Raw genomic sequence first — 23,735 nt, 5'->3', positions numbered from 1 at the left:
CCGGTGCTTGACCACGCCCCTTGGTCCGCCACACACGTCTACTGTCGTTTTGAACTACTCTGTAGTTTTAATGTTATGTTAACACACGGATCACCGACTCAAATGACAAATTTCCGAGTTGCCACGGGAACGCAGCATCACTTCCGGCTCCCTCTCGTCCTGATACAAACTTGCAGCGCTTTCTAACCCACCTGAACCGGAGCGCGCGGGTAGCAACCTTTACCAACGATGGCACCAGAACTGGATAATGAATTAAAACCAGATGTTTCGACCAAAAGGGTGGGAAAGAGAAATCGCAAACAAGGATGCCCAATCTAACAAAGTCCCCCCTCCGTGTCCATACAGTATATGGTCAATGACGTCATGACAACTCCGAGCTGGAGCTCGCAGCTTGTCCATTATTATAATAAAATAAAAAAGTGCGCTCCGACTCATTAAATATGATATATTTTACAATATGTCCACTTGATTAGTCTACTTAAGAGGGCAGAACAGAACTGGCAGCATGTTGGAAGTGCGGACTTGGACTCTGAAGTGCAGACACTGATGTACCCACTTCAAGAGCTGTCTTCACAAACCTCACCAAACCACCGAGAGTTAAAATGACAGTTATAAAGTAGACAAAAGAGCATAAATTACTAATTATTTTAATGTCAAAAACCTCAAACACAAAAGCTGATTACATACATATTGAACACTCACACTTGACAGGGGTGTCTTTAAACATCTCAACAACTCTGCCTAACGCCAACAACTTCCCGAACTACACGCTTATTCTCTTAGAGTGAAAATAAGAAAGCACACTCTCCAGAATAGGATCCTTCGGGACAGTTGAAAATGACATTTTAATCAGTAATCTCCATCTATTTAAGGTACTGCAGCTAAAAGAAACAACAACGTCATTTTGCTATCTTCCCGAGGTGTCCGTGAAGATATCGGTAAAAATGCATGGATCAATTCAAATCGCTTTTTTTTTATTTTATTTTATTTTATTTTATTTTTTTTGATCTGAAGGGGTTTGAGTTGAGAGCCGTCCTCTGTTTTGTCGATCCTCCCGGGACGTTGGGAACAACCAGATCGACGGACTGGAGAGACTGGAGGGCGTGGTCGGAGCTCGTGGCCGAATCATTTCTTCTTATTCACGATATTGTTGCAAATCCAGTTCATGCCGTCCTGTCGGGGGGGGAAAACACATTTTAGTCCACGCCAACATTTTCTTTAGATTATGCGAAATACTCGATGCTGATTGGTCGATAGTGGCAATCAGAGGTCCATTATTTCCGAATAATGACCGACGTCTGTTAACGATCGTTGTCAGGGGCAACCACTTCTCTGCCTGGATTCATTCATGATTTTTTTTAATCGCTCTCCTTTTGCGTGGACGGGGGCCGAGCCGGGCTCGGGTTGGGAGGAGTGCGAGTTGCAGTTGAAATTGGCGTTTAAGGAAGACCCGTCGCGTGCTGCCCAGGCGGAGAGCGCTGCAGCCGGGAAGAGAGCGAAGGAAGCGCCGGCGCTCCTGCTGTACGGTTGGCTGTTTGTGTCACATGGTTGTTTCTCCGCTCTGTACGATTTTGCTGATTTTCTGCTCTGTAATTTTGGTGGTGACTTCTTTCCTTGGATTACATTTTCAGTAAGGTAAACGTTTCCATGAAATACGGCAAAACGTTGTTTTTTCATGAATCCGGTTAAGTAATGGTGACCAAAGAAAGAAATCACTCGAACAGATCCACAGACATCTACCAGGTAAGACGACACATGAACATAAGGCCTAGTTTGTAATGTCAAACCACTACAGAGTGACGGAGTCTACACCGCACAATTGACACAGTGCCAATGCACAGTCTGAATCAGAATCTGCACGTTTATAGTCAATAGTATGATGACGTCATAAAGCGCCTTACTGAAAATCTAATTTTGTTCATTTTGTTTTGTTTGGTGTGTCGGTCAAGCGCGACAACCTGGATACTTGGGGTCAAATTTGGTCAGTTTTCACTAATTTCTGCTCTGTATGTGGATCGATTTGGATGAAACCTAAACCACGAGGTGTTTGTGACATATCGGTTCAAACGAGACGTACCCTGTTCGTAACTTCTGCCGTTCTTCTGTTTCAAATAGTTTTCGCTTGAGAAACAACAATAATAATAATAACAATAATAATAATAATAATAATAATAATAACCACAACAACAATAATAATAATAACAATAATAATAATAATAATAATAATAATAATTATTATTATTATTATTATTATTATTATTATAAATAACGTATTTTTGAGTTCTACAAGATGCCTCTGCTCTTGTATTGCAAGAGTGGATCTTTAGGTGTGGGTGTCTGATTTAAATAATCAGATCAGAATTTTAGTTGAAAGTAGAAGCTGGATCCCACCTGGACCCCCTCCCCGGACACAGCCGAGCAGGCCTGGATCTGCCACTCACGGTCCCGGTATGTGTGCAGGTTGAGACCCTCAGCGATATCACTGGCTGGCGCTGCCGTGGCCAGGTCCTGCTTGTTGGCGAAGATGAGGACTGGGACGCCTTTCAGGTTCTCCTCGTCGATAAGCTCAGAAAGCTCCTATACACACACACACACACACACACACACACACACACACACACACACACACACACACACACACACACACACACACACACACACACACACACACAGGCACACACACACACACGCACACACACACACACACCACACACACACACACGCACACACACACACACGCACAGACACACTCGCACACACATGCACGCAAACGCATAGGCACACACACACAGGCACACATACGCGCACAGACACACGCACAGACACACTCGCACACACATGCATGCAAACGCATAGGCACACACACACACACAGGCACACACACGAACACATATGCACGCACACACACATACACACACATACACACACACACACACACACACACACACACACACAATTGTTTTAGTCAGTCACGTATCATGCGCACAGCTATCATACGTTTATATGTTCATTCTGTTGTTGGTCATTAATGGTCATTATTGTCAGTGACTGTCAGCGTACTGGTAATAGAGCTGAGTTTGAGGCTTACCAGTCCCGTCTCCTCGAAGCGCTTTTTGTCCGCGCTGTCTATAACATAAATCTAAAATGAAAGAGAAGGACATCCAACGTAAAAACAAATTAAAAAGCAATTGAGTTATTAGTAATAATGATGGAAGCATAGGCAAAACACGAGAAATCGTTGCACGCTGAAAATGATGTACACAAACAATGGAAGGAGAATGATATAAAAACTATACATGAGAACAACTTCATGATGAGTTAGATGTAACGTAAAAACGTCCATCTAAATATGATAGTGATTTGAAAGAGCCTTGTCAGAGATCCATGAATTTAAAGGTATGCAAGGGTATTAATGGGCAAGTACCAACAAGTCTGTGTTTTCCAGGTATTTTTTCCAGAAGGGTCTGATCTTCCTCTGTCCTCCAATGTCCCACACGTTGAGTTTCATGCCGTGAGAGGCCACACTCTTTATGTTGAAGCCCTGGGGTGAAAGATAACAATAATAATAATAATAATAATAATAATAATAATAATATGTATGTATATATGTACATATGCATGATAATAATAATAAACAATAATATAAAACAAAGTGATTCACATTACTACATTACATTAAAAGGCAATCAAATAGGAATATAAAGCAAACATAAAAAATATATTTAATCAAGATTGTTAAATATTGTACTCAATATTTGTTTTGGGCCATTAATTCATAAGGACCACAATCACTCCCCATCACTATTATTCTTGAATTGTTGTTCTTGAATTATTAATCTTGAAACTACTCCAAGCAATTTCCTCACAATGTAATCCTCACAGTAATCATGCTTTGGTTACTGTAGATCAGCACTGTAGGTCCGTTATCATTTATAAATCTTTCTCTTACATATGCAACACTTTAACCAGAAATAAACACCTTTAATCAGCTTTAAGAATACGCTCATCTTTAATTTAAAGTAATTGTAAGCCCCAAAAGCAACAAGATGGACTGTTATAGTTGAACACCAGAACCACACTAACTAAATTCTTCGAATCCATTTGAACATCATTCATTCATTGCGTTCCTCATGTTCTAATTTTGCACAAATTTTCAACCGCTATGACCACAAAACATCCTGTGGGGTGATAAGCAGGAAGTCACAGGGTTTTCCACTCCCTAGGTTGTTGAAAGTTTAAGGCTGCAACCTTTCCTTATTTGTCTTTCATTTCATCACACGACTTGCTCTTTCTGGTTCAGCGGGCCGTGCTTGTGTAATGTCATTATCCCCAAAGCTAGCCGAAGAGCAAATCTGTGGATACGGCCGCTGGGATCAACAGCGCCATGTGTGTGTTCATGTGTGGGGTCTGATTAGGCTCACTCTGTATGTATCACAGCCAGGACCCTGCACCCAGGACCATTTTACCAAGGTAAAATTAGATGATCAACTATAAAGAGGATGTTATTCACACACACGCACACACACACACACACACACACACACACACACACACACACACACACACACACACACACACACACACACACACACACACACACACACACACACACACACACACGTCTTGCATCACAGCTTCCAGTGCCCCTCCCTGCTCACAGGATCTGTTGCAATCCAGAAGCTCTTGAAGAGCTCTGGTTTATCTCCTTTTAATGAAAAGGTTATTTAACATCTAACAGGACGGTATCCTGTCCTCACGTCATTATCGTTCTCATTAGTAAATACTGCAGTGGGTGGTGTTATGTCTTTAGGCCGTCGCCTCAGTCACAATGTGCCCAAGGAGCCATATGAATTTAAGTTTCTGGGAAAGACAAGTGTGCAAGGCAGCTTACAGTACAGTTTGAGGGAGGACCTCAAGTACAAAAAACTTGAAGCACAACAACTAGGAACCTGAAAAGCATAAGCGATATAGGCAGAAGATTTCGATGATTTGATTTGGCATGATTTGGTTGAGATAATTATAGACTTCAAGACCTTCATTATGTGCGATAGGGATGTGACACGAACCTTTAATGAGCATAGCAGGTAGTTGAATAGACGACAGAAAAGTCAGTGTGTGTGTGTGTGTGTGTGGGAGCGAGCATGTGCCAGCGCGTCCACCTGATAAAGTATATACAGTATGACTTCCCACACATTCTACGTCGTGGAGGTGGTGTTTTTTTTTTTCCTTTTTGCCCTGACCTGTGTGGGGGTGATGGTGTTGACGTCCTCGGAGGCGAGGCTCTTCAGCAGGGTGGTCTTGCCGGCGTTGTCCAGCCCCAGCAGCACTATCCTCAGCTCCTGCTCCGTGGAGCCCTTCAGTTTCTGGATGACTGAGAGCAAGCCCTAAAAAAAAGGCAGGGAGAGGACGACCCGGTGGAACAACCTCACAGACGGCAAACTCACTCGCAGAGTGTTATTTAGTTGTGCCTTTCAGGAAAACGCCTAGGCTCTCTTTCTTATGGAGAAAATTGATGTATATTGGGAGCCCTCCGATTCAGCACTGACTGTCCAACTTTTCCGCCATTCACTCATCCAATACTACTGCACTAATAGTATTAATTCTCTGGGCGTCTGGATTAAGAGAAGAGACAAAAACAGGAAGCTCCAAGTTCTCACTAACTTTGAAAGGACCTCGCCGAAACCGGTGCGCTGTCTTGACCCTGTGGCCGACTCGGCGATCGGGGTTTCTTTTGAAACAGCCGACACACCGTGCAGTTCACCTCCTATCGCCCTCTGGCTCCGCCCACCGTGCCCTCGTATCTCTGTCGAGAGGATTTTAAACTCCTCTTGGCTTTTACAATGAGAGGGCTCCATTCATACAATCGCGTGCTGAACACCGTGAACGGCCTCCGTCAGCGTTGCGCAAAGGCGCGATACCGTGACACAACACGTACTGTACAGGCATCGCACCCACTAAACGTGCCCTGTTGCTTCAGATCAATACATGCTTAAATTGAAGCCTTTCTCCTCTGATCAACAGCGGTAAGCGATTCCCATTAGAAGTACACCTTGTTGTGAAGTGAAGCTAGGTTTTAGATAATCCCCTCCCCAATAACTGACTTGCCCGTGCATACTGTGAGATGGTTAAAGGATTAATAGCAGCCAGCGCTGGTGTCTGACCTCTCGTCAAAGAGCCGGTGGCGTGGACCGGAGGTTTTGGTTCCGACCGACTACCACAGCGGCCAATTTCGCAAATTATCTCCGCTCTGTGTGGATCGAGGTGCGCTAATTAGTTGACTCGGCGGGCGTAGCGCTTGGATGGAATAACAACCTGCGTGAGATGGGCCCTCCGTGGTACAGGAAGGCAGACGTATGAAAGACTGAGAGCAACAGCATCAGTCGATAACCACACAACGTAACCGATGGTCTCTTTTTTGGGGCCCGAGGACACCTACCTTTTGAGCTTCTCCCATGGTGGCGTCTGTTGTGTGGCTTGGCCCGCAGGGGCTGAAGCTACATTCTCCAGTTGAGCTCCAGGGTGTGCAGGCTCTCCAAGGGGACGAGAAGGCGCCGGCGACCTCTTCCCCTCTTTCTCCCCACCCGAGAAAAAAAAACGACGTCGGCCGACGAGAGCGTATGTACGTCGTGATAGTAAGGTCTAACTGCGCCTCAGTGGCTCTCCTCGCGGCTATGGAGTTAGCGAAGGAGTAAGAGGGGGTGGGTGCAAGGGACTCGGATTAGGAGGCCAGAATTAGCCCTCATCTTCCATGCAAAGGCCACCACACTGCACCCTCCCTCCCTCCCCCGCGTTGCCCAGCCCTCCACCTCCACTTTGCAGTGGAGCTTTACCTGGATTATCCCTGAGCCACCTGCTACGGGGGAGACCAAAGAAACAGCTCTAGACAGCACACACACCAACTTACGCGCACACATGCACGCACACACACACACACACACACACACACACACACACACACACAAGCAGTTAACCATATGGCGGGGATGTGAGGCTGCTCTCCCTGTACTCGAATATCATGGTTTCGGGCAATAAAACACACAACGCAACGTTGCCCACACTGTGTCCAGAAAACATACACAACACAATCCCCAGTTCAACCAACCAACTGTCAAATTCGATGAAGTGCGATAGCAGTGTGATAAAATAGGGAAGTGATTTCTGACTTTAGGGGTAACAGTCAACCGCTAAATTCTACATCTCCTCCTCTGAGAGGATTACACACACTCACACATGCATGCATTTAAGGACATATGAATACATATACAGTATACGGTCGCTACGGCAAAGCTGTTATGGCGATGTAATGACCAGTGAGTGGTCCATTGTGAATGGAGCATTCAGCAGGATTATTTTTAGCACGCCCGGCCTATGTCTGGATTAAAACGTTTCGAGGCGTGTTTCCTCAATTGAACAGGCTTTCTGGACGGTGGGGCGGGGCTAACCTGGTTGCCATGTTACACAACGGCTCCGCCCTGGTCTGGAAATCAATCTGGCCACGACTGACCTGGCACAAACACAGGCAGGCAAACGAAAAAAACCTCACAGAAGCGTGTGTTTTTTCTCCTCTCAAATTCAATATTTTATTGACATCTTTCCCGTGATTACCTCAAATAAAATAACACAATATCACAATTTGGTGCGAAGAACTTTTCAGCATTTATATCAATTAGAAAATGGCTCAAAATCTGCCGAAACATGTGGCATTTCGATTTACATATTACAGAAAAAAAAAATGATCTGAAGCGTCAAACGCTGTATCAAGTGTTGTCTTGACAAAGCACTCTTTTGGAGGGGGTAAGAGACAGGACATATTGTGTGTAATCACAGGGTGCGTTGCATTACATTTCACTGCATATATGTATGAAAGTATGTATATGTATGTGACGAATAAACCTCTTGAATCTTGAATCTTGAATCTTGAATCTTAGGAGGGTTAGGGATGAGTTAGTTGGGCATTTCCAGGAATCCTGTGCAGGTTCAGCGCTCTCTGCTCCCTCTTTCTCTTCTGATCCCCTGAGAGTACAGCGACAGGAGCAACAGCAAGCCGCACACACACCACAGCAATGTTAATGTGAAGTTAATGGTCGACTATTAGGTGACTCATAAAGTTAATATCGACAACTATGAAATGTAGCCTGGATGCTGCTCCGCATGTAGAATAGTCACCCGAAATGACTGGTTCCTCATCAGCGATTTTTTCTCTTAATCATTAGCTCCCGGAGGCATGAAGAACCCCGCTGCCGCGGCCGTACCGTCAAACATTAAAACTAAAGAAACCGCTCTGACACAACATATCATAACAATGGAATAAATCTCTAACCATGGACGCCTTCATTCATTCCACATTTCCTGTGTGGTTCCCCCGAGGGTCAGTTCTTGGAGCCCCGCTCTTTGACGTAAATGTGCACCGTTAGTACCATGGTACAGAATCATGACGTACGGTGTGTATCTTTCCATTCCTAAGACAATGGCTGTTGTACGCCCTGCGATGTACTTCAGCCCTGTTAGTAACCAGGCTCACTGGATGCTCCGTCTAACTCTGTGAGAAACTTTGCTCATCGTTGTCCCACTCTGTGGAACAAACCTCGGTGGGGGTTCATTAACGCTGCATCTTTTCAACGAATGCCCGCTGCATGTGTGGATAATTTGGGGGGTATAAATAAAGTATTGCATGTGTGTGGGCGGCAGGAGGGTAGATCTGTTTGATGTCTTAAAATGCATTAACCTTTAATTTATACATGTATACATATTTTATCATTTTCTGTGAATTTAATTGTGTATGAAATGGGCTGCACAAATTAAGTTCATTTGCCTTGACAGTGTGCTCGGCTCATTCTCGTTGACATACAGTATCAAGTTGCCTGGGAAAAAAAAATCTCCCTTGTAGAGGGAGCGTGTGCAGCCACAAACCAAAGTGAAAATCACTCCTGATAGTATTCCTAGGAGGACCATGCTAGTAATGACCTGAAATGATATTAGATTAGATTCAATTCATTGTCGTTGCACAAGTACACAGGCAACGAAATGCATTTCTCTGCATTTTACCCATCCTAGTAACTGACGTACCTAGGAGCAGTAGGCTGCCATAAAGCTGCGCCCAAAGGGGCAGTTAGGGGGTTAACTGTGTTGCTCAAAGATACATCAGCACACTACCAAGGGGAGCTGGGGATCGAGCTGGCAATCTTCCAAATTGCTAGACGACCCGCTCTACCTCCCGAGCCGCTGACCCGTGATATTCTCTAAGATGCTCACCAACATCTTTTTTCATCTTATACTTCATGGCCAGGCCCAGACACAACATCAGCACCACAGCGAAGACTCCACAGAGCACGAAGATCAGCGTGACGCTGTCTGGAAGGCCCAGGAGACAGAGGGACACGGGTGGACAAAAAGAGGGTGAGACAGGCAGGGCCACAGACAGAAAGGCATACGCTGTCGCACACTGTCGCGATAGACAATCGTCTCACGGGGCGCGCGTCTCACTGCTGACGTCGAGCTGATGGTGATCGGAGGTGAGGTTCCCGCACGGGCTCCGGACGACGCAGCGGTAGCGGCCCCGGCTGGAGGTGAACACCCTCAGGGCGATGCTGCTCTCCCGCTGGTCGGCCAGCGTTTGCCCGTTCTTCTGCCACTCAAACGCCAGGTCCAGCGGCGGCAGGTCGTGGGCGCATTGCATGGAGACCTCCTGGCCCTCCTGCAAGACGTCGCTGGAGCTGGTGTTCAGATGCACCTGGAACTCTGGCGGGTGGAGCAGAAGTGTTCGGGGGAAGCCGAGGCGTGATCTCGCCCCATAGCAGCAACATAAAATGACAGTGTTCGTCTTCGTGTAATTAATGTACTGTATTTTTCTGTCCTACCTTTGATGCAATTCTGTGGAATATCTGGGAATATAACAGTAAATAGTATTTTAGTGCCCATCCTTCCGCGTGTGTCAATTAATATAGCGCAAAGAATTCGGAGCTAAAGGACAATAACCGTCAAAGCATGGAGAAGTTCTGTTTGAACAGAGATGGCAGAATTCTACAGGGAAACAGACGGAGAGAGGTGTTATCAGAATGACTTTTGTGTTGTTGTTGTTATTTCATTTTCGTATACGTTATTGTCGGGGTAGCAAATGAAGGTGAGGGTACTTCACGCTCGGGGATGAAAGTGTTTAAAAAGCTACCCGAGGAGCCGCGTTCGCTCGGAGTCTGCCCGGCGACGCTGCAGTTGAGGCACTGAGCGGGGACGCACGTCGAACAAGCCCCGGCTACCGAGCGGAGATTAGGGATCAGGCCAGGGAAAAAACAAACACGGAAAAAAATATTGGCAAGAAAAAGAAAAAAAAAACACGACGATGAATAAATACATTCTATTCAATTTCTTACCGATAAGGAGAGTGCCGAGCAAACAATGGAGCGACGTCTTCCGCCGAGACGGCATCTGTCCAAACAACATCAATTCACACTTGTAATCGTTTCAGAGGAAGTGATATAGGTTATGAATGGATTCGGCAGTGGAATTCTAATATGCATTTGTCCTAAAGCGGCAGTAATATTTGAAGCTTTTGTTTCATTTTTTTTTTTACCTTCTCTCTTGGTATATCCCTCGCGCACATATAATCTCACGCGTGTTTTCTGCTTTGCCTGGTCTACAGCACAGCGTTTGTGCTGGAAAATGCTGTGTGACGCAGCGCGCTCATCACCAACGCTGATACCGATGCAAATGCTTCCAGCTTCAATAGATACACAAACACTATTAATATGGCTGATTTGTTATTGAAATGAACGGGTTCTGATGAAGAGGCCCGGAGAAGAGAGAGCGAGAGAGAGAGGGAGGGAGAGAGAGAGAGAGAGAGAGAGGGAGGGAGAGAGAGAGAGAGAGAGAGAGAGGGAGGGAGAGAGAGAGAGAGAGAGAGAGAGAGAGACAAAGAGAGGGGAGAGAGAGAGAGAGAGAGCGAGAGAGACAAAGAGAGACAAAGAGAGGGGAGAGAGAGAGAGAGAGAGAGAGAGAGAGAGAGCGAGAGAGAGAGGGGAGAGAGAGAACGAGAGAGACAAACAGAGGGGCTTTCTATCTAAGAGAGAGAGACAGATAGAGGGGTGAGAGAAGAGAGACAGACAGAGGGTAGAGAGAGAGAGAGAGAGAGAGAGGGAGGGGTGAGAGAGAGAGAAAGACCGACAGAGAGAGAGAGGGGTGAGAGAGAGAGAAAGACCGACAGAGGAGAGAGACAGAGAGAGAGAGAGAGAGAAACAGAGGGGAGAGAGAGAGAGAGACAAACAGAGGGGAGAGAGAGAGAACGAGAGAGACAGAGGGGCTCTCTCTCTGAGAAAGAGACAGAGAGAGGGGTGAGAGAGAGAGAAAGACAGACAGAAGATAGAGAGAGAGACAGAGAGAGAGAGAGAGAGAGAGAGAGAGAGAGAGAGACAAACAGAGGGGAGAGAGAGAGAGATAGAGAACGAGAGAGACAAACAGAAGGGCTCTCTCTCTGTGAGAGAGACAGACAGAGGGGTGAGAGAGAGAAAGACAGACAGAAGATAGAAAGAGAGACAGAGAGAGAGAGAGAGAGAGAGAGAGAGCGAGAGAGCGAGACAAACAGAGGGGAGAGAGATAGAGAACGAGAGACAAACAGAAGGGCTCTCTCTCTGAGAGAGCGACAGACAGAGGGGTGAGAGAGAGAGAAAGACAGACAGAAGATAGAGAGAGAGAGAGAGAGACTTTTGGAAGGGATTAAGTTTCAAACCAACAGTGTCCCGCAGCGGCCAGTAGAGGGCGACACTGGTCATTAACTTCATTCCTCTCCATACTTACTCGCAGCGTTATACGTGTGTGTGTGTGTTATTCCATAACGGTAACTAGAAACGTCATTGTATTTTTTTATCTGCCCTTTAATGAAAAATATAGCACTATCAATTGGGAAAAGAACAACATGTCAGCGGTAAAAAGCAACAGGGCGTGTTAACGAAAACCGCTGTTAATCAGGGTTCACCTGGCTCCCCGGCGGCCTTCACGCTGCACGGGAGTCTCAAATCCCTCATTGGACGTATTTCCGAACCGTTTCTAATTGTTGTTTTCTAATCCCCCGACGTTTCCATCACCCATGTAATATTCCATTCTCTGTTATTATTTAATATTTTTGGAGATGGTGGCCTTCAACGGTATCTGTCGGACGCTGTCCCGTCTGGCCAAAGGCACCGCGCCCAGGCGCTGCAAGGAGCGCGCCGCGGGGTCCCGGACTGGGGTGAAGGTGAGGTCACACCACGCTCCTTCTACGAGCGGATATGGAGCCATGAGGTCATATCACGCTCCTTCTACCAATGCAAATGCAGCCATGGAGTGCACTTTATTAAAACGAAGGGGAAAGAATATTGAATAAAAATAGTAAAACAAAGAAAAACACTGCAAAAAAAAAAAGATCTATAAATAAGAATCTGAATATTTTCATTCTGTTGTCTACCTGTGTGTATCAGTATAGGTACAGCTGACAGGGTATTTGTGTTCCATTGAATCCAGGATAGAGTTAATCTGCAAGTGGAGTTCCGATTCCAAACCTGCAATGCCAATCTTTAAATACAGCTGCAGGCAGCAATCCTCGAGGGTCGTCGGCCTCTCTTTAAAGTTCAATGGTTGTGTGTGCGTGCTTTGGCTCTATGTTCCGGTGTTTTGTGACTGCAGAAGTTCATTCATTCGGGCCTGGTTACAGTGTTATCCTATGATCGGGTTTCCTTCACCGCAACTAACGGTGGTTATTATTCTGAAGTAGGGCTGCACGATTTTGGCTGAAAGGATATTCATGATTACTTTAGTCAATATTGTTAACACGGTTATTTATCATGATTATTAGTCCGTTTTGGGAGCAGATTTTTTTTTATGGCACTTTGTTAACCAGCAGAAAACTGCCTTCACAATAATAATGTATTTTATAAACTTAAAAGAATAAATGAAGGTAAGTGGATTAACTGACTTCAATTGTAGAGAATATATAATGAAATGAATTGTGTGTAGTGGGCTACATACTCAAATACATGTTCCGTATATTATGTAATTGCTTATGGTTATTGTTAACAGTAATTATAATTCAAATTCTGACAGTGATGTTATTGGATTTTTATTTTGTAGAATTTACTCTGGTGCATGTCAGTTGTCCTCAGGAGTGTATATATTTGTGGCATTTATTACTGTGCACTTTGTTTAATCCAACTGTCTTCTGGTAAGAGTATAAAGAAATGAGAGCATAACGTAATCCAGCCCGCATGCATTTTCATTTTGACCAATCCACCCTTCAACCCAAAATGAGTTTGACATTTGACGTTTTACATTATTCTTTTAAAAGCTGTGTCTCACCTACTGTGCGCTGCGTGACGCACAGTGGAGCTGGTGGTGTTAGATCATGCAGATACAGCTGGCTCTGGGCCCACATCGGAGGCAGATCATAGTAACTATACTTCCTCTTTCTGGGTTTGTTGCCATAGCAAGACTTCCCTTTCATACAGGAAGTTACAAAAAAGTCCAAAAATGATGAGTTCCTGTGTGTGTGTGCTTCGGGTGGAGCCCTGCATTGCGACCCTTAAGTTTCTGGACAGTTTTTAAGAATTCCACCTTTTTTTTCCCACTCGTGCTCCGGCCGACATGGCACAGGACTGTAGGAAGCTCGGCGTTCCCGCCGGCCACATGGTGAGCTGGCAACCTGCTCTTCGTTGGGTTTAGCTCAAGATGCATTCGCCTCTGTGATCTGGTAATCGTGACAGTGTGAAGTGTTGGACGGCAGTTTGGCTTGGCATGTGATTATGGGATCATTCTGTGTAGTGTTGGGATCCAACAGTAGCAATGGTGGTAGCTGCTGAATCAAAGAGCTTAGGGGTGCTGGGTGCTGGGATGGTGGGAGTTATAGCCGTTTTGTTATATTCAATGACTTGATAGATTATGATTTTCATTTGAAGGCTGGCTGGTTTCTTTCTTTTAACACTTCTGAACACTAATGTTCATAATCTGCCTGCCAATATGTTTTTTTTTTTTTTTTGTTTTTATTTTACTTTTTGTTTGTAGGTTTTCTCACCAAACTTTTTTCTGTGCCAAATGAAACCACAGCCGATGCCAGACATTATAAGGCAGTGCAGTGACAGTCAACTGTGTGAGTCACAAGTGGAACCCATGCCAGGCCTGTTTGCAAATCATTTGCAAATGATTGCCTCTAAGGTGTAAACGTCTATCTTTGAATGCCTTATTGTTAACAGGGTTTAGTGGGAAAAAGGAATAGGTCACCTGCTACTCTGTGCTTGACTTTGCCTATGAATGCCCACTCCATTAACTCCATCCTTTGGTTTACACAAAAGGATCCAAAATCTACTATTTTGGAAAGCATCATTGGAGGCAGATATGGACCGGTAAATGACCGTTTTATTTTTTTGTACAAGTTGCATCCGAGGATGTTGAGAAAGTATTCTTACGCGCATATGATATCGACTTCAGAATAGTGGAAGTAATCCTGAGTGCAGTCATTGGTTTTAGTCCGGCTGTGGGTGTGTGTGGTTTTGTGTTAATCAAGCTTTAACGTAAATTCAGCCCTGAAAGGAATATTTTACCACAGCCTTGGCTAAAAGTCTTGGAGTGCAATACACTGAACATCATATGAATGCTTGGTAACATGTACATTTCACATGATTCATTGGGTTTGATGTTTTTAGACGTTTTGGAGCTTGGGCAACGGCCAAAGTGTGTCTCTGTATCCTCATTTGTAGGCGCACTTTGAACTTCAATGAAGTATGCATGGGAACAGGTGAACAGGAAGTTGTTTTATGAATTAGTTTGAGTCATACAGTAATATAGAAATTAGAGAGGCCGCTATCAGTGGCACGTTCTCTTCCATTCAACCAGACACCAACTTGGTCTGATTGCACCATCGATTCAGAGCGTTGGCAAAATGAAAGCGCAATCATGCAGCTGGGGGGCCACTATCCAGGGAAATTATGGGATTGATAGTTTAACTTTAGGCTTGACCTTGATGTTAAAGTACTTTATCATGATGGTGTTTTATTTTTAACCGTCTAAGGTCAACTATGATGTACATATACAGTATATTGGTCTAGTAATACCAGGTCCCAAGGACACATTTGAACATTTTATGCCATTATCACAGAAGTAACACCAGTAACCAACCCGAGTAATTGAAATTGAAGACACCATGTTGTATTTTGCATTGGTGCAGGACCTATAATGTCCCCCCTTTTTTCATCATGGGGGGAAAGAAATATGAATGTTAAGACACACATAAGAACTTGTTTATTCTCGAACTCCGTAGGAAATACTTTATTCCATTTTCAAATTACCTGCAAATTTTAACCAGTGTACCCAATGCCTGTAAGTAGACTTTAGACGATTTTTATTTGTCTGTTGAAGACGCTACTCTGATGCAAATGCCTTCCTAGGTGGGATTGATGCAACTATGATATGTGAAGCATGTTGGGCGGACGATGCACTGGACAACATTGACTTTTGGCAAAAACTCCAGCATCAATCGATCACCTTATTAATTTTCAGAAAACGTTTCTCAGAAAGTTCCCTAGGTTTTCAATGAAAACACTATCCAGCTCTTTCTTTCAATGTTGTCTTACCACTTCATTTAGTTTCAAATCTACTTTCACTTATATTTTTGTCTCTCTCTCTCTAGGGCCAGGCAGTGTCAGATGGAGGTGAGAATGAACAATGCAGCCAATATTGTTATCCTCCCATTTCTTGGAACAGAACATGTCTATGCTTGATATCTGAAGCATCATATTCAGTCTCCTTCCCGGTCATAGTGTGCATTTGCATTTGCGTGTGTGTGAACTTCAGAGTTGAACATGTCTGTGCGGGGCTGTGGAGGCAACAGCTCCAGCACGCCAAGGACTCTGGGTGCCGAGGCCACCCAGGCCAACAGTGTTCTCAGCTGGGCCGTCTCCTTCGAAAAACTGTTGGAGGACCCCACGGGAGTCCGCTACTTCACGGTACTTCATGAACTTTATAACAACTGAACACACAATTGTTGGCTCACAGTGTTGCTATATTGAAGCTATACTTCTTGGTTTTGTTTGTTTCCTTTACCCAAGAAGATGAGTCGTTTACCGCTAACAGCCTAGGTGTGTCAGACCTGTTTGGAAACTGTTGATGTGTGTGTGGTTTGTGTTTGACAGGCCTTCTTGAAGTCTGAGGTCAGTGCAGAAAACATTTTATTCTGGCAGGCGTGCGAAGCATTCAGGAAGATTCCTGCCACCTGCATGGAAAAGGTATGACGTAGCGTTTCCATTTACTATTGAGTCAACTTTCTGGTCTGCAGTGTATATACAGATATTTTAGCACAAAAAACTGCTTTATTAAGGAGAATGGCAGGAGGCTCTGCCTGATACTACTCAAAGTCACTCAGCCACAACTTCTACCTGGAGCAGTTGGTATTTAAGCTTAACATTTAATTGCAATTCCGCCTATACAATATGTTATTGTGATTTATGTTTTTTGTGAAAAGTAAAAATATTTTTAAGAAATGATGATGATTAACTGCAGAGAATAATTGGCCCGGCTCCATTGACCTGGCTGTTCTGTATACGCTACAGCTGAAAGAGGAAGCGCATTCCATCTACCAAATCTACCTTGCTGAAAGCGCCCCCAATGCGGTCAACATCGATGACATGGCCAAGACAGAGGAAAAGGATTTACAGCAGCCTACGCTCAATATGTTTGACAAGGCCCAAACGCAGGTCTGCTTTAGGGCCCAAACCGACTAAAACTCCCTATAGCACACACTGCATCTTAGACGTTGTGCCACCCTCTTAGAAACATTGCTGTACCTGTGTGTTTTGTGTCAGATTTTCAAGCTGATGAAGCTGGACAGCTACAGGCGCTTTGTGCGCTCTCCTCTCTACCAGAGCTGCACCCTGGCCAGCGTGGAGGGCAGGAAGCTCCCCGGTCTCTTTTCTCAGCCTGTCCTCATGGATTCCTGGGAGGACATGGTCACGAAAAGACCCTCCTTTAGCAACGGAATGAAGGTAGAGCGAGAGTCGGGAGAGAGAAAGCACAGAGACAAAGGGCAACAAAGAAAAGTGCAGATAAAACCAATGGCAGGAAGAGAAGTGCAGCAGATTTACTTGATTAAAAATGAGTTGAAACCAGTTTGTGGTGGCATTGGCCACACAGTTATGTAATAAGGCCTGGAAGTGTGTTTGCATGTTATTGTTACTTTGTGCTAATTTGCAGTTGTTTGTTTTTTCGCCGTAGGCCAAAAAGTCGGACTCGGATGACAGTCCAGGTGTCGAGAAACGCTGGCGGAAGAGGGGGTCCTGGGGAGGTAGGTCTTCTGTGCTCCTTGGCGTCTCCTCTCAGGAATCTCGGAATTGTGAGCCCTTTTTAATTACCCTTTAAGTTCATGGTCCTCTACCCCCCCCCCATAGAAATCGATATGTCCATCCCTGCTGCCTCAACATTGCAGAAAGGCTCCCACATGCCAATCAAGTCAACCAGCAGCGTGGAACTTGGCTCCCTCTACAGGCAAACAGAGGTCAGTGCACCTGGCAGCGTGCTGGGCTACAAAGAACTCGCCCTGATTAGGGAAAAAAACAGGCAGGTGTGGCCAAGCGACCGACACAAGATGTAGTCTGCCATACCGTGACGGCTTTTGTATAAAATCGAGCGAGGATATGCTGGGGGGTGGGGGGTGGGGGGGGAATCTGTTTTACACCTTTTAGACTGTTTGTCCCTGACTCAGAGTGGCCACTCCAGTCCTCGCTCACCAGAGCAGGGCAGGGTGGGTGCAAGCCGCCTGGGGGTGGAGGGGGGGTACTGCTGCGTCTACCTGCCTGATGGCAGCGCCTCCCTGGCCCCCACACGCTCCGGCGTGTCCCTCAAAGAGATGCTCACCGGCCTGTGCGAGAAGAGATGTTTCCCCCTAAAAGACGTCGTCATCTACCTCCATGGCAAGGACAAGGTGAGCAGTTGGTGGCTCTGTTTCCAACATCGACTGATGTGAGTATAACTACTATAATGCTGCACCTCCTCACCCCCACAAACCTTGTTATTCGCTTCTTTTCTTTATTTATTTTTTATTTTTTCTCCCCTCCTTGTGGAAACACTCTGATCCCATGCGGCGATGCCTGGTGTGATACTCTGTCCTCTCCTTGCAGCAACCCCTTTCACTGGAACAGGACTGCTCGGTATTGCGAGACCAGCAAGTTTCCTTGGAGCTCAGGCTGACGTTTTCGTGAGTCACCCACCTGCTGTTTGTTTTCTCTGTTCCTTGCCGGTTGTCTCTCTTGTTTCAGAGGAGATTCATTTGGTAACACTGTGCTGGGGGGGGGGAGTAAATGACTTGAGTTAAATAGAATGATTTGCTTTTTAGATTATGTGCTTAATGGTTTATAGGCTGGAGGTGGTGTTTACCGGTAAGACGGTGGGGATCATGGCCAAGTCCAGCAAGACTCTGCAAGACGCCCTTACTGTCGTCCTACAAAAACACCAGCTCAAACCGCAGGACACGCTGGTCACCATGGTTAGTGTGTATGAGCAAGGACGGAGAAAATGACATTTTAATATCGTTGGTTCCTGTTGCACATTTGGGTAAGAACACCCCGCTGTCATGCGTTACTTCCTGTTTTGACCAGATGGGGAGCGATGAGCCGCTGAGCATGAGCACCAGTGTGTACAAGCTGGCCAGTAAGCGGCTGCAGCTTCACAAGATTAAAGGTGAACATTTTTAACATTATGGAAAGAATACTAAAATAACCTACCCACAAAAATGATTATAAGATAAGTTAGGAAGAGATAAAAGTAAATATATAGATACACAAAGATTTTACTTTTATAAAATTAAAGGGCTTGAATAGCTGTTACTGTCATATTATGTCGATGCTATGAGGGTATATTGTTTTATCAGCTTATCTTATCAGTTTTTCGACAAAGGTTAAAAATGGCTGCCAGATTGTAAAGAAATTCCCAACTGAGCCTCTGATGGTGTAGTGAATCTTCTCTAATTTGACGCGTTGCATGACCTCTAATACAATGTTCACAAATAGGAAGCAAAGAGTCCTTCCACTTAAACAGTATAAGCTTTCTGGCAAGTAAGGTACAAAAAGCAAGCATTTTACATTTATATTTGTTAAGAGGAAGGTGGGGCGCGGTCACACCAAACAATGCAATGGGAGGAGATGGAAGTATTGGGTTTCAAAAATAGACTAAAATGGACTCCCAAAAGTTGTTATTTTGAACATGTCCAGAAGATTCAATAGAGTAGCTGGATCTTCCCTACTCAATCACATGTTGGATCGAAAACCTGGTCTAATTCGGGGCAGTTTGTTTCAACCAATGAAGCCTCTGCACACAGTACAGTGTTTGATTACCATATTGAATGCTGCTGTGGCTGCTGTGGCTGCATTCAATATTCAGGCTTTAACACCCGACTAAGGGCCAAGTTATGTTGGCTGTGTTTGTGTTTTATTTTATTTATTTATAAAATAAATAATACCTGGACTGCCTGTCACCATGTGGGATTGCCTGGTGTGTTACTGTAGCTCTTGGGGGATCTCTACTGCTGCACTGGGCCATTGAAGCAGTGTATTAAAGAGCCCTAGTGCAGCCCTAATGGCCTGAGGCTTGCAGTGACCACTTCATTGTCTTTTGCCCTGCTCCCTGTTTAAGTACTTCGCCGAATGGTACTCTGAGCTGGGAAAGGTCTTTACACTGCTGTGCTTTTGTTTCGCGTCGTCGTTTGCGGTTTGCTTGTTTCCCTTGTCCCAGTTTTTGTTTTTTCTTGTTTCTCGCGCACCCCTTTTTGTGAGGTCCTGACGTCTGAGTTACTTTGGCTTGTTGAGTGCTGTGTCACATTGAGTTCACTCACCTCCCCTCCCTATTGCTTGGAGACCAGAACTCCACGTCACTTTGGATCAATGCTCCCCGCCTCAGTTACACTCCAATTTAGTGGAGAAGGGATGGAGGGAGAGAATTGAATTAGAAGGGCTCGATCCCAGGAGGGGCAGTTAAGTTCTTGTCAAGGAGGTTTCATTCGACTGATTTCAATGTTTAGCACAATGAATCACTTGAACTCTGTAGAATCAACCGCAGTTTTCTTTAATACCTTGTTAAGAGTTTGTCCCGCCCCTTAAAATTAAGAAATGATTATGTGGGGGAAAAAACTATCCCCACAGTAAAAGGTGATTTCTATGTCTTCTGTGCTCCAATTAGATAAAGACCCAAACCACAGTTCCAAAGGTGACGCTGCCACACAGGTGAGGGATTGCTCACAGAGTAATACATCTTGTCAAAAGACAATGCAATGAATCAGAGCCAACCAGTTTAATAATATGAAAAAAATTGTTGTGAACACATGTGGTGAGTGTCAGCCCTATGTACTGTGGCCTGTTTTATATCTACGTATGTCACTAGAATCACTTGGATATTTTTAATTTATTCACTGATTCTGAATTTAGCAACTGATTGTGTATATTTCGAGGGCTGTAACTAATGTTTGGTGTAATGTGCGCTGGTCCCAGGGCAGAGCATTGGTCCAGTCCACGTCCCAGGTGGACAGAGTGCACGGCAGGCCCAGCAAGAACCGCGACATGGACGGTAGGACTTGCCAGCACTGTCTGTCAGGACGGGCCTGTAGTTTCCTCAAAATTCCATTTTTGTCAAACTTTCTAAGTCAGGTTCCTACCAACATCTGAGACGCGTGAAAAGTTATTTAGTTTACATAGCGGTGCATACAGGACATATACATTGCCCCTGACAATTTTCCTGATAGCTCACTGTTTTTGTTTTTTTCCAAATTGTCTATTTTTGGATTTAGGAAGGTTTGAATGAGAAACCTACCTTAAAATTATATACTGGTCACTCTGACAATGATGGTAACACATTTTTGTCAAAGCTTGTTCATTTTGCTGTTGTATTTGTTGAAGCAATGGCCCTTCGGCCTTTTTCAAATGAAACGAACAAATACAAAATGTGTCCTCAAGAAAATGCTCAGGGGTAATGCAAAATGTGTGTGCTGCCTAAAACTTGATTTTTGGGCGTTATGATTCTTGACTGGCTTAGTCCTACTTATTTTGCCATGCAGGGTTGTTGGAGTTGCTGACCAGGGCTCAGTGCTGCCGGGTGGAGGACCAGCGGGGGCTCCTGACCAAGGAGCACCTGGAGGTTCCACTTTTCCTGCAGCTTCCCTCAGACCGAGACGAACCCACCGCCACCAGCCCAGACTCGCCACGCTCCGCTGGGGATCTGGAGGACGTCTCCTCGCCCATTTCATGTCCGGCCGACCAAGATCCTAAAAGCCTGAAGGAAACGTCTCTTTAAACTTCAGAGGCGGTGGGGGAAATGGACTGAATGGTGTAAGTTATATCAAGTTTGATTCCTGCATGTGCATAATATTAAGCATATAATCAACAGCTCCAACAAACATTTGCCCACTTGTTCAAGCCTTGTTAAAGCGGACTGATGGAACTTATTGTCACCCCTACAGAAAGCGAATGGCAGAGAGTAATTAAGCTGTGAAAAATAAACAAGCAATCCACTGTCCTATAATGCTTGTCTTCAGGCAATCCTAACATTTTCTGGGTAACATTAACAGTGTCAGCTCAAAACACTACACATCAACAGTGGAAAACATGTAAGTATTGGCAAGTCTTTGAAAAATGGCCGACTGTCAAACAAGCTTTTCCCCTTTATTTGAAGTGTAGCTTGTACTAGAATGTGAATCGAGCTACACAATGAGCTGTGCCAAGATAATTTGAAATGCCAGACATTTACCATGTCATATTGAACTGAACTTTGCTCAAAAGAACTTATAAGTCATTTTAGAAGCAAATTATAAGTATTTTAAGAATTTGATGTTTGATGCAACAATGACAATTCTTTCCAATGTTTCTTGCCATCGTCCTGCTGTGCTTTTAACTTATCATACTTATCACATAAGTATCATGACAAGATTCTCATGACAAGAGGATGACCGCAAAGGGTATTTTATTTGAGCATGTTTTTTGCACTTTAATTTTCTCTGTTTGACAGAGTAGAATTGTTTTGTTTTGTTTTTGGTGTTTTTAGAAAGATTGCTTGCTTTTAATTGTGTTTGTGGCACTTTGAGCACATTTTGCTGTGTGACACTTGGGCAAACCCTTTGTCCTTTATCGGTATCCCTGCAGATCAAATTCTTGCTTTCAGATCATGGTATTGGTCATAGTCATTTGGCAGCACTGGTTGAAAAAAGACTTATTGGTGATCAAAAGATCTTCAACTGTATATTCAGAATAAAATGTTTTATGATATGTTATTGTGTCTGTTTGTTAATACGTGGGACCGCTTCATTTTTGTTGTTTATAAACCCCCCCCCACAAATTCATTTTAAACAGGATGAATCGCTTTCAGCCGCCCTCTGATAATTCTCCCTGAAGTTCCTACCCAAAATCTGCCTCCTGTTTCTCATGGAGCCTGCCTTTAAGATGATGTCACTTTGTGACGCCATATTTGCCAATAATTACACTGGTGCAGAGCAGTGATTGGCTCCCTTCTGCTCTCCACGGGATTGTTGCTGGGAGCTGTTTTTCAAATCGATATGGAGACTAAATGGGGATAATCTGGGGAAACAAATTGAGATGAACCTTTGATTTTCACGTACTCTCACTATCTAAAATGTATTATCAGAGGAAGGGGGAACATTAAATGTCTGGAGCTGTGTATTGTCAGATGTAATCAAGTCTTGCATAACCGAACGCTGTAACCGTTCATCTTTATTTTTAGCGGTCTAAAATATGTAATTTCTATACACGTCTTCACAATGTAATCTCTCTGGTGACTCAGCTATGATTGGTTCGAGAGGTGTGTGTGTTTCAGAGACGGGAGAGGGTGCACGCGCGTACATGCAGTCAGCTGTGCATGGCTGGTGTGGCGATGCGATGGAGGGGTGTGCTCTCTGAGACACAAAGGCACCAGCACAGCAGTGAAATGAAGAGTGCCCGCCAGCCCCCTGCACGTCTTCACTGAGAGGGAGAAGGAGGAAACGAGGTGAGTGTCTTCTTATCCCACAGGCATTGTTAGAATCCTGCGTGTCTTTTTATTTAAAATTTTTTTGATTTACTAGTGATGACTGTGCTTGTACACACTGACTAGATGTGTCTCCCCTGACTCACTGTATCCATTTTTTTTTTGTCTCTGTGTGAGTGCCTCTGTCTTCATCAGTGTCTTAGATTCCCGGGTGAAAATGTCCGAATTGGTGTCTCGTAAAGCAGTCATTCAGGAGTCAGCGCCTAGGCATCTCCGCTTGTTTATCACAAAGACATGTAAACTGCTCTGATGTGAACTTGATGTGTTGGAGCCCACTGGGATGCCGCTTCTGCCAGGCGGTAGCGTAGCCGATGAATTACAAAGCCTGTTTGACGATATCTTGTTTTGCTCGTGGGACATCCGCCCTACTGAGTGTGTGAGGGAACTCCCACCCGCTCCCTTTTACACTTCGATTTGCACGCTACTGGGGATCGAGGAGAACTATCCTCCCACATGAAAGTCTGCGTGGCTGCTAAAGGATGGGCAGTGGGAGCTCTGTGGATCCTGCAGCTCCTTCAATTCCACCACAAACACTCCATCACTATCAGACACACATTTGCCAAGCTGTAATTCAGTAGCAGGCAAGGAGCTGCTGTGTCTGCTGCTGGCTGACAATCAATCAAGGAAGGGGTGTGTGTGTGTGTGTGTGTGTGTGTGTGTGTGTGTGTCAGCACTGACAGTCCCTTCTGAGCGGCAGGACATAATGT

The 23,735-nt window shown here is 44.7% G+C and overlaps 3 protein-coding genes across 5 annotated transcripts; 1 reads left to right on the top strand and 2 right to left on the bottom strand.

Annotated features, from left to right (window-relative positions):
* Positions 1-814: 814 nt before the first annotated feature.
* On the bottom strand, positions 815-6,602 carry arl3l1 (ADP ribosylation factor like GTPase 3, like 1). Its single transcript, XM_080007942.1, has 6 exons — positions 6,437-6,602; positions 5,241-5,384; positions 3,425-3,541; positions 3,089-3,139; positions 2,392-2,577; positions 815-1,173 (listed from the first exon to the last, which is right to left on the bottom strand). The coding sequence occupies exons 1-6, from the start codon at positions 6,452-6,454 to the stop codon at positions 1,126-1,128; spliced, it is 564 nt and encodes a 187-aa protein (XP_079864068.1). The 5' UTR covers positions 6,455-6,602; the 3' UTR covers positions 815-1,125.
* Positions 6,603-7,683: 1,081 nt separating this feature from the next.
* On the bottom strand, positions 7,684-10,752 carry LOC307236333 (uncharacterized protein). 3 transcript variants are annotated; one of them, XM_080008708.1, is made up of 8 exons: positions 10,568-10,752; positions 10,368-10,422; positions 10,166-10,249; positions 9,976-10,020; positions 9,858-9,881; positions 9,484-9,738; positions 9,253-9,351; positions 7,684-8,013 (listed from the first exon to the last, which is right to left on the bottom strand). In XM_080008708.1, the coding sequence occupies exons 1-8, from the start codon at positions 10,595-10,597 to the stop codon at positions 7,934-7,936; spliced, it is 672 nt and encodes a 223-aa protein (XP_079864834.1). In that variant the 5' UTR covers positions 10,598-10,752; the 3' UTR covers positions 7,684-7,933. The 3 variants fall into 3 exon arrangements, with proteins under 3 accessions (XP_079864834.1, XP_079864835.1, XP_079864836.1); XM_080008709.1 differs by lacking the exon at positions 9,976-10,020; XM_080008710.1 differs by lacking the exons at positions 9,976-10,020; positions 10,166-10,249.
* A 2,791-nt stretch (positions 10,753-13,543) lies between these two features.
* Positions 13,544-22,185, top strand: rgs14b (regulator of G protein signaling 14b). The gene is made up of 15 exons (XM_080008639.1): positions 13,544-13,650; positions 15,644-15,665; positions 15,808-15,959; positions 16,146-16,238; positions 16,563-16,706; positions 16,815-16,994; positions 17,224-17,293; positions 17,397-17,503; positions 17,711-17,929; positions 18,126-18,202; positions 18,364-18,490; positions 18,603-18,684; positions 20,179-20,222; positions 20,487-20,562; positions 21,050-22,185. Exons 1-15 carry the CDS (start codon positions 13,606-13,608, stop codon positions 21,283-21,285), a joined length of 1,674 nt encoding a protein of 557 aa, XP_079864765.1. The 5' UTR covers positions 13,544-13,605; the 3' UTR covers positions 21,286-22,185.
* The last annotated feature ends 1,550 nt before the right edge of the window (positions 22,186-23,735 follow it).

Source organism: Zeus faber (genome assembly GCF_960531495.2).
Source record: "Zeus faber genome assembly, chromosome: 10".
In the NCBI taxonomy this organism is placed as follows: Eukaryota; Metazoa; Chordata; class Actinopteri; order Zeiformes; family Zeidae; genus Zeus; species Zeus faber.
Note: the sequence above shows the minus strand (reverse complement) of the source record. Positions and strands in the feature narration are given on the sequence as shown.

Coding starts and splice junctions, on each gene's coding strand:
- LOC307236333 (XM_080008708.1), bottom strand. CDS start 10,597: ATGTGCGCGAGGGATATACCAAGAGAGAAG. Junction 10,250..10,367: donor GCTCGGCACTCTCCTTATCG/GTAAGAAATTGA, acceptor TCCGCTCGGTAG/CCGGGGCTTGTTCGACGTGC. Junction 9,352..9,483: donor CCATCAGCTCGACGTCAGCA/GTGAGACGCGCG, acceptor TGGGCCTTCCAG/ACAGCGTCACGCTGATCTTC.
- rgs14b (XM_080008639.1), top strand. CDS start 13,606: ATGGCACAGGACTGTAGGAAGCTCGGCGTTCCCGCCGGCCACATG. Junction 15,960..16,145: donor CGGGAGTCCGCTACTTCACG/GTACTTCATGAA, acceptor TGTGTTTGACAG/GCCTTCTTGAAGTCTGAGGT. Junction 16,239..16,562: donor CTGCCACCTGCATGGAAAAG/GTATGACGTAGC, acceptor TATACGCTACAG/CTGAAAGAGGAAGCGCATTC.
- arl3l1 (XM_080007942.1), bottom strand. Junction 3,542..5,240: donor ACACCATCACCCCCACACAG/GTCAGGGCAAAA, acceptor CTTTCACCCCAG/GGCTTCAACATAAAGAGTGT. Junction 1,174..2,391: donor TGTCCGGGGAGGGGGTCCAG/GTGGGATCCAGC, acceptor CCCCCCCGACAG/GACGGCATGAACTGGATTTG.